This window comes from Protomyctophum parallelum, assembly GCF_964188405.1.
Source record: "Protomyctophum parallelum genome assembly, chromosome: 4".
Taxonomy (NCBI): Eukaryota; Metazoa; Chordata; class Actinopteri; order Myctophiformes; family Myctophidae; genus Protomyctophum; species Protomyctophum parallelum.
The window spans coordinates 51,483,545-51,497,509 of record NC_139700.1 but is presented as its reverse complement, the minus strand read 5'-3'; the positions used below and the strand labels follow the sequence as shown (position 1 = coordinate 51,497,509).

The following is a 13,965-nucleotide window of genomic DNA, read 5'->3' as shown; positions in this document are numbered from 1 at the left end:
CCAAACAGTTATGTGACTTTCTACATAACAACAATTTATTAGAAGGCTTTCAGTCAGGCTTCAGAGCTAACCATAGCACTGAGACGGCACTGCTGAGAGTTACAAATGACCTCCTGACTGCAGCAGATAATAACCTCCTCTCCGTACTGGTGTTGCTGGACCTTAGTGCTGCATTTGACACTATTGACCACCACATTCTGCTACAGAGACTGGAGCATCTGGTTGGCATCAGGGGTGCCGCACTGAAATGGTTCGAGTCCTATCTGTCTGATCGATTTCAGTTTGTAGATGTCAATGATGGCTCCTCAACACGTGAAAAGGTCAAATACGGAGTCCCACAAGGCTCTGTGCTTGGACCAATACTTTTCTCCTTATATATGCTCCCTCTGGGCAACATCATCAGGGAACACTCTATACATTTCCATTGTTACGCGGACGACACTCAATTATATCTATCGATGAAACCGAACGAAACGGATCAATTAGTCAAACTTCAAGCTTGTCTTAAAGACATAAAGAGTTGGATGAGCCGTAATTACCTACTCCTCAACTCTGACAAAACGGAAATTATCGTGATCGGCCCTAAGCCCCTAAGAGACAAGCTAGCCGATGAGAACTTTTCTCTAGATGGCATTACCTTGGCCTCCAAGGCCACTGTAAAGAATCTGGGAGTTACCTTTGATCAAGATATGTCTTTCAAATCGCACATCAAACAAATCTCAAAGACTGCCTTTTTTCACCTGCGAAATATTGCAAAGGTTAGGCACATCCTATCCAAAATAGACGCAGAAAAACTTGTCCACGCATTTGTTACCTCAAGGCTGGACTACTGCAACTCGCTATTATCAGGCTGCCCAGGTAAGTCTCTGAAAAGCCTACAGCTAGTTCAAAATGCTGCGGCGCGTGTGCTGACAGGTACCAGAAGAAGAGACCATATCACTCCTTCACTGGCCTCTCTACACTGGCTCCCTGTCAAACACAGAATAGAGTTCAAAATTCTTCTTCTTACCTACAAAGCTCTCAATGGTCAGGCACCACAATATCTCAAAGATCTCATTGATCCTTACAAACCAAATAGAACACCAGTGCGTCTACAGTATGCAAAAATGCTTACTGTTCCAAAAATATCAAAAGTTACAATAGGAGGCAGGGCGTTTAGGTCCCAGGCACCTCAGCTGTGGAACCTTCTCCCGGCTTCGGTCCGTGGGGCTGACACGCTCTGCACATTCAAGACTAGGTTGAAAACCTTTCTCTACGACAAAGCCTATAGCTAGAGTTGTCTCCAAGTCTGGCTGGATACCATGGTCGTACATTGTTGTGTGGGTCTGTCTCCCAGCAGTACTTGTAATATACACTATATAGGCTCCAGTAAGGCCTGCCACTAATCCAACATCCGGGGAATCTCTCCCCGGAGTCTCTTTTCGTCCTCCCCGTCGCAGTTCTGTGGACCTCTAATACTAACCCCCAACTGACTGAATGAGCGTGACCGTGGATCAGGCCTCTTCATGGAGCCCACCAGAAGTGTGACCTGGACCCGGCCTCACAGAGCTCGACCAGATGTGGACCAGATGTGGACCAGACCCCTCCACGGAGCCCACCTGTCTATTTCTGTCTATTTCTCTCTGTCTATCTCTCTCTCTCTCCCTCTACCCCCCCCCCCCCCCCCCCCCCCCGACACGGTCGAGGCAGATGGCCGCCCACCCCAGAGTCTGGTTCTGCCTGACGTTCTTTTCTCCCCTCCTAAAAGGGGAGTTTTTCGTTGCCACTGTCGCAAATTCGCAATATTGCTTGCTCTGGGTGGATCTTTGTTGGTTGTAAAGTGTCTTGAGACAACTCGTTGTGATTTGACACTATAATAAAATTGAATTGAAAATTGAATTGAATTTAGAGGCCTTTTATCAGGCTGAGGCTCTGAGGCACTCTGCTATACACTACATGGATATAAGGTTATGGGCCCTATCTTGGCACTCTGCTATACAATACATGGATATAAGGTTATGGGCCCTATATTGGCACTCTGCTATACAATACATGGATATAAGGTTATGGGCCCTATATTGCGGCAGGGGAACTTTTTCCTAACACCCAGCGTTGCTTTTTATCAACAAATTTATTTTATTTAACCCATTTACTGCCACTATTTATTGAGAAATTAGGATCTAATTCACGCCAGCATTTTTTTAATTTGAGCTCTTATTTTGAAAAGCCACATTTTGCCTCAACCGGAAGTGGGCTTATCCCTGCCAGCTTTACGTTGCCAAGACAACCTTTGTTTACATCATCGGATCAATGCCGGTACACTATAGCCATCCACAACGTCGGCTCGTGCCGTCAAAGAAACGCTGTTTTGACCAAAAATGCCATCTGGGACAAGGAATAGGAGATACAGGCGATTGAAAGAAACGGATAGAATGGATTCTTATGGCGACGGCGATCTAAGCTGAACGATCCAGTGCAGTGCTAACAACACTGCTAGCTAACCGGCTAACGTGAGTAGCATTATGGCTCGATCGATCAAACGCACTATAAAAGTGCAATTGCCGAAGGGCTTCGGCAATGGCAGCAAGCGTTAATATCAAAATTAGGCTTCAATTGCCGAAGGGCTTCGGCAATGGCAGCAAGCGTTAATATCAAAATTAGGCTTCAATTGCCGAAGGGCTTCGGCAATGGCAGGAAGACGGTTTACTTTTTTTTTTTTTTTTTTTCTGTTCTTTTTTCACCTAAACGTCATCAGTGATGTTCATTGCAATGCCATTGGTCATGATATTTGCATATAAATACCCCCCACAGAGGCTGAAATTCACACAAATAAAAAATGTCTGGACATTGTGTCAATGTCTTGAACATTTTTTAACCTAAGACTTTTGACCTTTACCCTAATAAAAGTAGGTAAAATAATTGTAATTTGTGATCATTAGAATGTCTAGAACATGTTTTATTCATTATTGTGAAAGATATCCCCCAAATGTAAATTATTAATGTATATAATTATTATACATTTTTCATCAAACTTTATTTTTTTATTTTTTTTAACACATTTTTTAGTCTTAGTCCTAGTAGTACAAAGTAGTAGTAAGGTTGAAATCTATTTTTTGCAAGTAGAAATTAATGCGGGTGTTAGAGGGTTGAGCCAGGTGCCATTGCCTTTAACCAATTTTGGGCGGGAACCCCTTTTGGTGTTAGCATTACGTTATGCTTTAGCTATTGAAAAATAGCAGATCTACAAGCTCATAGCGCGCCACCGAGTGGCGCGCTACGAGCTTGTAGGTCTGCTATTTTTGAAAAATCGGAAGAACGACTGACATAGAAACATAGCTTTTTTTCAGAAAACTGTCAGGATTTGGAAGGCATTTATAGAATCGTTCCCAGGTCAGAATGGGTTAACAGATCCATTATCCATTACCCATTATGCCCTGCAGTGAGCCTTACGGAAGAGCATGCCTCGGAATACATTTATATTACATACAGAGGGTTGTTTTATGTGTGTCTCTCTGACTATCAGCCATCCACTCCACGACCAACACAGCCTCACTTGTGCAGCTCACCCCCTCAGTACGACCCGCTCTCTAACGTTTGGAGATAATCCTGTTATGATGGAGGCTCAACGGAGCTGGATTTAAACATCGCATCGCTGCTGGTGACGGAGGTCTATGCTATATAGCCTGAGCAATGCGTTTATAAACGTAGATGGCAATAAAAACGTTAACATTCAAAGTGCTGTGGAATCTACAAAGAGTACTGCCTCTCTATGAAACGGTATCAAGCGAATACGAAAGTTCGGAAAATCGGATTCATCAAACAAGACTTGCACTGAACTATAATAATAATAATAATAAACTTTATTCATATAGCACCTTTCATACATAAATGCAGCTCAAAGTAGCCTACTTTACAGAGAAGAAAAAAAATAATAAAAACATAAACAAAACAAAAACAGCATTAAAACAGGCAGGTATATAGTTAAAACAATAGGACAATAGCAAAGAGCATAAAACCGTGGCAAATCATGGCAAGGACAGTGGTACAAAAATAAGAACAGAGATTTTAAAACTCAACTAATAGCAAGAGTGAAGAGGTGAGTCTTAAGCTGTGTCTTAAAGATGTCTATAGAGTATAGAGGGTGCCTGTCGGAGCTGTAGTCCTAGTTTACTCCAGGCAGTAAATAAGCAGAAGGCTGCCTCACCATAATATGTCTTAGTAATCTTTAGCGAGTTGGAGCAGGCCAGCGATGGAGGACCTGAGGGGGGCGGTTAGGGACATATCTAGGCAAACAATCATGGAGATAAGAAGGTGCAAGACCATTAAGAGCTTTAGAAACTATAAAGTAAAATCATTTTAAAATCAATCCTGAAAAACACTGGGAGCCAGTGTAATGACTTGAGGCTAAAACACTGGGAGCCAGTGTAATGACTTGAGGCTAAAACCGGAGTAATGTGATCTCTCAGTTTTTGTTGAAACTCTAGCTGCCGCATTTTGCACAAGTTGCAATCTGTCAGTTGTTTTCTTTGGTAGGTCAATCTGTCAGTTGTTTTCTTTGGTAGGCCAGAAAAAAGGGCATTGCAATAGTCAAGTCGAGAGAAGACAAAGGCATGGATCAGCGTTTTGGCAGGCAATTTACCAAGACTATTCATTATTGATTATTTCTGCGCGCTAGAACCAGTTATGAGGACTTCCGTCTTATCCTCATTTAGCATAAGAAAGTTATCGCTCATCCAACATTTAATGCTGGTTAGACAGGTCTATGAGGTCGCCTGGGTCTACAGAAAGATATAGCTGTGTGTCATCAGCATACAAATGGAAGTTCACACCATGATGGCTAATGAGTTCTCAAAACGGCAGTATGTACAGAGAAAACAGCAAAATGCCTAGGATTGAGCCCTGAGGAATGCCAGAACTAATGTTGTGTTTGTCTGAGGCAAAGTCAGTTAAATTAACAGAGTAGCTTCTGCCTGTTAAGATTGAGTGATCAATAGTGTTGAATGCCGCCGTTAGATCGAGGAGTAGGAGAACGGATATTCTTTTCTTGTCAGTGGCCACCCTAAGATCATTTAATACTTTTACAAGAGCTGTTTCAGTGCTATGACCCTTTCTGATGCCGGATTGGAATTTATTATGCACCTTGTTGTTCTGGAGAAAAACATATACATTTTTCTATGATTTTGCCCAGAAAGGGCAGATTAGAAATGGGTCTATAGTTTCCTAGGTTGTGTTTTTTAAGGCACTATTGGCTGTGTTTGCAGTTGGTGGATTAGTGGTAGCAGCCACATTTGTCAAACCAGCTCGGATGTTAAGAATGTTGTTGTCGAAGAAGGATGCAAACTCATTACACAGTGGTTGGGTCGTTTACAGCAGTTCTGTGACCGCAGAGAACAAAGGTCCGTTTCTCAATGGAGCTGTCATCTAGGAGGGTTATTGAACAAATGGAGCCCCCATGTACCTCAAAAAAATGCGGGGGAAATTCATGAGAGCCCCAAATCCATATGGCCACCATCAAAAACCTGTTAAGGCACAATAAGGCAAAATAACCTAAAATTCAATCTTTCAGCAGCATGTGACGTGTCAACCTAGGGGGTTTTCATGATTCTGAATCTATTCCAAGCATTAGTTTTGCACAAAAAACACAGCCAAATGTGCTCAAATGTGCTGACCTCATCACATTTGTGATGACGGCTATGGCGGTTTTTAGCCTTGCCTGTTGTGACTCGACCGTTAGTGCACAGACCATGTGCTCCAGTTTGAATTCCACTCCAGTCTTACAGCATTGCATTTTTCTCTTTCTTTCTACACTCTCCTGTCTAAATAGAAATAAACGCTACTATAATAAAGCCTGCCATAAACTAAATAATAACTATAAATAGAAAATAAAAAGTTGTGCCTGATCTGCCAGTCATCGTGTATTACAAATGGCAGATGGCACTTTGGCACTCCACTCTCAAGGAGGATTCTGGGAAGAAATAGCTCCTTTTTAGATTTTGAAATTCCAAATTGGCCTTGCAAATCTAGTTCAATCCGTTCAACTGTTAACAAGGGTATCTTTTAAAAACTTAGAAGGTCACTTAGACCTTCATGTCTGTCCCGATGAAGGTCTAAACGACCGAAACGTCCACCCAATAAAGAGCAACATTTTGGCAAGTGTCTGACAGTGTGCTGCGGGACCTTTTCTTTGTTTTTCAAAGATACCCTTTTTAATGATGCTCTGTTGCCCTACACACCTGTCACTAGCCTTCTGAGGTGTCTCTATTGCCCTACACACCTGTCACTAGCCTTCTGAGGTGTCTCTACTGCCCTACACACCTGTCACTAGCCTTCTGAGGTGTGCATCGGCCTTTTGCTAAAAGAAAAGCGGAAACAAAATACGAACACATCTTGGATGCCGGCCTTCACATTCAGGCAAGGATTTCGCAGAGAGGCTCCTCCCACGGGGCGGCACACCTAAACCTAACCTTAACCCTCTCCCAACCCTTAACGCACCCCTCACCAACCCTAACGCACCCCTCACCAACCCTAATCCGGTTGTCTTAACGCACCCCTCACCAACCCTAATCTGGTCGTTTTAACGCACCCCTCACCAACCTCAATCTGCTCGTTTTAACGCACCCCTCACCAACCTTAATCCGGTCGTCTTAACGCACCCTCTCACCAACCTTAATCCGGTCGTCTTAACGCACCCCTCACCAACCTTAATCCGGTCGTCTTGACGCACCCCTCACCAACATTAATCCGGTCGTCTTAACGCACCCCTCACCATCCCTAATCCGGTTGTTTTAACGCACCCCTCACCAACCCTAATCCGGTCGTTTTAACGCACCCCTCACCAACCCTAATCCGGTCGTTTTAACGCACCCCTCACCAACCCTAATCCGGTCGTCTTAACGCACCCCTCACCAACCTTAATCCGGTCGTTTTAACGCACCCCTCACCAACCCTAATCCGGTCGTTTTAACGCACCCCTCACCAACCTTAATCCGGTCGTTTTAACGCACCCCTCACCAACCTTAATCCGGTCGTTTTAACGCACCCCTCACCAACCTTAATCCGGTCGTTTTAACGCACCCCTCACCAACCCTAATCCGGTCGTTTTAACGCACCCCTCACCAACCTTAATCCGGTCGTTTTAACGCACCCCTCACCAACCTTAATCCGGTCGTCTTAACGCACCCCTCACCAACCCTAATCCGGTCGTCTTAACGCACCCCTCACCAACCTTAATCCAGTCGTTTTAACGCACCCCTCACCAACCTTAATCCAGTCGGTCCAACGCTATGTCTAACCAATGCTATGTCTAACCAAAGTATGCCTCCCGGTTTGGGGCGGGCTGCCCTCTGCCCAGTTTGATGGAAGTCGCAGCGATGTTCGGGCGGGCTACTCTCAGCCCAGTTTGATGGATGTCCCAGCGAGATCTGGGCAGGCTGATGGATCTCGCAGCGAGGTTCTGGGCGGGCTGCTCTCAGCCCAGTTTGACCCGCGTGTCCTCGCTGTACAGCAGAACCTGCAGCAGGATGGCCACGTCAATCAGGATCTGACCAGAACCGCACGCCCAGAACTGGGCGGGGCTGTCGTTCATCACAAAGTAGGCGGTCTTAAAGACGTCACCCAGAGTCCACAGCAGCACCATCTTCACACTACAGGGAGGGGGGGGAGGGGAGGGGACAGAGGGGGGACATGAGAACAGTTATGAATGGACAGTTTGTACAGTTTGCGTACAAATGTAGCCAAATGGACCTGTAAGCATTCATTTTGTGAAGGCGTAGCCTGGGGTCCAGCTATGCTTTCTATGGCATAGGCAGCTCCCGGTAGGATCCGCCGGGAGAATCTAGACGCAGCTGCACGACATGAGACTGATTAATTAGAGCGACAGAGTAAGTAGTAAGTAAGTACATTTTATTTATAGAGTACCTTTCAAATCAATGTTACAAAGTGCTGTACAACAAGGTAAAACAATCATGTTAAAACAAGGGCATGAAACAAACAATAGAAGGTAAAACATTGAGATGCAAATAGATCAAGTAAAAATATATCATAAAATAAAGTGCTGACGAAATAAATACGTTTTGAACAAGTTCTTAAAACCGTCAACAGACTCTGCTTTCTTCAGCTCAAGGGGCAGGGCATTCCACAGAGTGGGGGCAACCACTTCAAATGCACGGTCACACTTAGTTTTGAGTCTAGTTGTTGGAATAGACAGAAGGCCTTTTTCAGAGGACCTGAGAGAACGTGTGTTTGGCTTAGCATTATTTTTTCTCCCTGGAAATAAAAACGTCTGGGTTTCCGAGGCTAGAGGTATAGTGTGTTTGTGTCCCTGCATCAATGCAGAACACTCTGGATTTTAATCTACCCCAGAGAACATTTGTACCGGCTTGAATAACGAAATTAAGTATACTATATTGTTGATAAAAGAGCCTTTCAAAACAACAAGGTGCTGCTGTACAATGAACCAGGAAATCAAACAATACATTTAAAACGGGATAACTAAGAGCATTATACAACATTAACCAGCAGGCAGCACAAATAAAACAAGTGAAACTTAATACAAAACAAACGCTTATGAAACACAGGGGTTTTTAAAACATGACTCAGCATTGGGTTGTGGTAGAGCTCTTCAAAGACTACAAGCAACCACTGCAAAAGCCCGCTCTCTGCCTCTCTCTGCCTGAGGACGACCTCAGGAGATCTCCCATGTTTGCAGTAACACTGAGAAATAAAGGAGATCAAGGCAGTGTTGTGCCTTAAGGCCAGGCTGTGTGTACGAATACGTATTTTAAACCCAATGTAGAATTTATACTGTCTGTTTGCACCACCAAGAGAGACCCGACCAAGGTAATACAGCCATTTATAAAAGAACAGAGGTCAACACATTCAAGAGAAAGCTAAAGACACATTTATTCCGTATTTATTTTCCTGTGTAGTTACCTTACCTGACTTATTTTTTACATGCCTATGTTTTTGTGATTCTGTCTCTAGTTTACCATTTTACATGCCTATGTTTTTGTGATTCTGCCTCTAGTTTACCATTTTACATACCTATGTTTTTGTGATTCTGCCTCTAGTTTACCATTTCACATGCCTATGTTTTTGTGATTCTGCCTCTAGTTTACCATTTCACATGCCTATGTTTTTGTGATTCTGCCTCTAGTTTACCATTTCACATGCCTATGTTTTTGTGATTCTGCCTCTAGTTTACCATTTTTACATGCCTATGTTTTTGTGATTCTGCCTCTAGTTTACCATTTTTACATGCCTATGTTTTTGTGATTCTGCCTCTAGTTTACCATTTTTACATGCCTATGTTTTTGTGATTCTGCCTCTAGTTTACCATTTTTACATGCCTATGTTTTTGTGATTCTGCCTCTAGTTTACCATTTTACATGCCTATGTTTTTGTGATTCTGCCTCTAGTTTACCATTTTACATGCCTATGTTTTTGTGATTCTGCCTCTAGTTTACCATTTTACATGCCTATGTTTTTGTGATTCTGCCTCTAGTTTACCATTTTACATGCCTATGTTTTTGTGATTCTGCCTCTAGTTTACCATTTTACATGCCTATGTTTTTGTGATTCTGCCTCTAGTTTACCATTTCACATGCCTATGTTTTTGTGATTCTGCCTCTAGTTTACCATTTCACATGCCTATGTTTTTGTGATTCTGCCTCTAGTTTACCATTTCACATGCCTATGTTTTTGTGATTCTGCCTCTAGTTTACCATTTTTACATGCCTATGTTTTTGTGATTCTGCCTCTAGTTTACCATTTTTACATACCTATGTTTTTGTGATTCTGCCTCTAGTTTACCATTTTACATACCTATGTTTTTGTGATTCTGTCTCTAGTTTACCATTTTACATGCCTATGTTTTTGTGATTCTGCCTCTAGTTTACCATTTTACATGCCTATGTTTTTGTGATTCTGCCTCTAGTTTACCATTTTACATGCCTATGTTTTTATGATTCTGCCTCTAGTTTACCATTTTACATGCCTATGTTTTTATGATTCTGCCTCTAGTTTACCATTTTACATGCCTATGTTTTTATGATTCTGCCTCTAGTTTACCATTTTTACATGCCTATGTTTTTGTGATTCTGCCTCTAGTTTACCATTTTACATGCCTATGTTTTTGTGATTCTGCCTCTAGTTTACCATTTTACATGCCTATGTTTTTGTGATTCTGCCTCTAGTTTACCATTTCACATGCCTATGTTTTTGTGATTCTGCCTCTAGTTTACCATTTCACATGCCTATGTTTTTGTGATTCTGCCTCTAGTTTACCATTTTTACATGCCTATGTTTTTGTGATTCTGCCTCTAGTTTACCATTTTTACATACCTATGTTTTTGTGATTCTGCCTCTAGTTTACCATTTTACATACCTATGTTTTTGTGATTCTGTCTCTAGTTTACCATTTTACATGCCTATGTTTTTATGATTCTGCCTCTAGTTTACCATTTTACATGCCTATGTTTTTATGATTCTGCCTCTAGTTTACCATTTTACATGCCTATGTTTTTGTGATTCTGCCTCTAGTTTACCATTTTACATGCCTATGTTTTTGTGATTCTCCCTCTAGTTTACCATTTTACATGCCTATGTTTTTGTGATTCTGCCTCTAGTTTACCATTTTACATGCCTATGTTTTTGTGATTCTGCCTCTAGTTTACCATTTTACATGCCTATGTTTTTGTGATTCTGCCTCTAGTTTACCATTTTACATGCCTATGTTTTTGTGATTCTGCCTCTAGTTTACCATTTTACATGCCTATGTTTTTGTGATTCTGCCTCTAGTTTACCATTTTACATGCCTATGTTTTTGTGATTCTGCCTCTAGTTTACCATTTTACATGCCTATGTTTTCAGTTTTTTGCCTTGTTCATGCTTCGTTAAATTATTTATTGTCTTATTGTGCTATGTTTTCCTGTTTGGTTTTAACTTGTTGATTGCTTGTTCTGTGTTCTGTTCAGCACCTTGTGACTTTGTCTTGAAAGGTGCTTTACAAATAAAATTTACTTACGCACGCACGCACGCACACGCGTACGGTACAAGTACAGTACAGCACCACTCTGTGTAGTGAAGTCACAGGAATACATTGGGAGAAAAATAGGCAGCCGAGTGACACGGAGTGCTCTGACCTCGTTCAGAACAGATATATATATATTATTATTTTTATTATATTTATATATATATATATATATATATATAATATATTTATTATAATTACATTTATTATTTAAATATATTTTTTTATCCCACGATTTTGTAACCCATTTCTCACCCCTGTGTCAATCATCTAATGTGGTCCTGGGCTCTACACACCCTCCACCAACCTAGTCCCCATATATGGGGGACAAGGGGAGAGCAACGGACTTGAACTCATGCTTCCTTCATGCCTGAGTGTCCAAGTTGCTCCTTTACACCTGACAGGGGGGAGTTTCCCTGGTTGGACGTAGCGCGCGGAAGGAACACGTTATTCCAACCAGTTCCTTTCCCCTCCATCAGGCGCCCCGGCTGGCCGGGGGGGAGTCAGAACAGATATGTCTCATGACTCGTGTTGTGTTCATTCATTCATACACAGCGAACTATAGATGGTTCCATTCCCCACTCACTCAAAATGAAAACCTGCCACCTGCAAACTTCACCTCATGCCCGACCATTTTATGTACCTGCCCCGCCCCGGGCAGTCGGGGTAAGCGTTAGTGTCCCATCCCCTGGGTGGCTGAAGCCATTATGCTCACCAGCATGCCATGAGGTATACATGTGATGACTTTAACCCATTTTGGTCGGGAACCCCTTTTGGTGTTTTAAACATTGTTATAATTTAGCTATTGAAAAAAGCAGATCTACAAGCTCATAGCGCGCCACCGAGTGGCGCGCTATGAGCTTGTAGGTCTGCTATTTTAAAGTGGTGCAACCACTTCTACATCCAGCAATGTCCGCCTGTATCATGTATCTTGTATCATGTATCATGAGCACGAGTGGTGTGCGCATGCGTGAAATTGGAACGAGAGAAGTATGTGACATGGCTGCCACCTGCTGGACGCAAACGATACAGAGAAGAAATTGGAACGATACAGAGAACCAATAGACGTGAGTTGCACCACTTGGTTCACACTGGTGTGATTTTTCTTTTTTTAATCAGGATTTTTTTTTTTTTTTTTTAGGTCAGGACTAAATGGGTTAAGAATAGTTTCACGATACCCCCTTCTTCCTCCTCCCACTATAGCCTATTGGGAAACCTATAGTCGCCCGAAGAGACGTTTAACTTTTGGGTGGATTGGACAGGGTCACAGTCACAGCCAGGCTGATTTCCTTGGTGGGACCAATCAGCACGCTGCTGGCCCGACGCGCGCGGTCAAGGTCTCAACGCAAGGTCACTTTGAAAATGACATCATCGGTGGTGTCTCAGTAAGAGAGAGATGAGAGATGTTGTTGTTGTACAGTATGTATGGGTTGTTGTATGGAGGGTTTACGTCTCACACTGGCACTGACTGCTGGCAGAGCCCCGACCCGATCTACAGCTGAAGATACACAGCTATAGATTTAGATCTACAGCTGAAGATACACAGCTATAGATTTAGATCTACAGCTGAAGATACACAGCTATAGATTTAAGCCCAGGTTTATGAGGGACCTAAATCACTCTGTTATGCCCTGAAGAAGAGTCTCTCTCTCTCTCTCTCTCTCTCTCTCTCTCTCTCTCTCAATTTCATATAATATACATTTTACATTTCAAAAAGCTTTATTGGCATGATAAGAAAATAACAGTTCTACATTGCCAGAATGTACATAATTATATAACATAAAACAAGTCATAAAAGTATGCAGACTAGAGACAATTAACATGTGAATAACATACTGTACAGTACATCATATAACAATAGTGTGAGGACAATGTAATTATCTCCTCTCTCTCTCTCTCTCTCTGCCTACACCCCCCTCTATGACCCTCATGTGTAATAGATGACTGATGCCCCCCCTCCCTCCCTCCCTCCCTGGGGGCTCAGTCAGCTCTGATGCGGTGAATAATCTCACAGGGCATACAGTAACAGTATACTGTACTATACAGTGTAACTATGGGAATTCTCTGTCCAAGGACATGCCAGAGGAGAAGAGAAGAGCAGGGAACAGAGGACAGGCTAGTGAGGTTATATAATAATAATAATAATAATAATAATAAAACTTTATTTGTATAGCACCTTTCATGACATGAAATGCAGCTCAAAGTGCTTTACAGAACAATGGAGAATAAAAGAAAAGCAAAGCATAAAAGAAAAGCAAGGCAACGACATTAAAAAACAAGCAGTAATGCAATACAGTGAGGACATGAATAACAAAAGAAAATACGAAAATAAAATAAAAGATCAATTAAAAGCAATGTTGTAGAAGTGGGTCTTGAGCTGAGCTTTAAAAATGTCTACAGAGGCTGCCTGACGAAGGTACAGAGGGAGCTTGTTCCATGCCGACGGCCCGTAGAAGCAAAAAGCTGCTTCCCCGTATTTTTTAGTTGCCATTTTTTTAGGCAAAGCGAGCAGGCCGGCGGTGGAAGACCTTAGGGGCCGGTTTGGGACATATTTAGGCAGGCAGTCATGTAGGTAGGAAGGTGTGAGACCTTGAGAGCTTTATAGACAAGTAAAATAATTTTAAAATCAATCCTAAAAACTATATATAATATATAGTATATTATATATAGTGCTTTTCCAAACAAACAACAAGAAATGCACAATGAACAACTAGATGCAAACATGCGCGATGAACAATAATAATAGTTTCTCAATAATGTGTTCAGTTTTAAACTTTCAATAAATAGTGCAAATCTCTTTTAACTGTTTTTAATTAATTAACTTTTTTTTTTTTTTTTTTAGCTCAACGTGAAATGAAATAAATCAGGATGAGTGTTGAATGAATGTTTATGTTGAACTCTCTTAAATAAAATGACAATAAAAATACAAAATAATATACAATAATACATTAAAAGAA

General features: G+C 41.9%; 1 protein-coding gene across 3 annotated transcripts in view; it reads right to left on the bottom strand.

Annotated features, from left to right (window-relative positions):
• Positions 1–3,816: 3,816 nt before the first annotated feature.
• Positions 3,817–13,965, bottom strand: part of LOC310857566 (solute carrier family 66 member 2) — a 200,028-nt gene continuing 189,879 nt past the window's right edge. The window contains exons 5-6 of one of the 3 annotated variants that reach the window (XR_014569148.1): positions 6,855–7,622; positions 3,817–6,820 (exon numbers count right to left, since the gene is read on the bottom strand). Coding sequence is in view for 1 of the 3 variants with exons in the window: in XM_083763283.1 (XP_083619409.1) it covers positions 7,448–7,622 (175 nt within the window). In the remaining 2 variants the exon portion in view is untranslated. Of the gene's footprint in view, positions 7,623–13,965 lie in introns of all 3 variants that reach the window. The other 2 variants (XR_014569149.1, XM_083763283.1) reach the window with 2 other exon arrangements.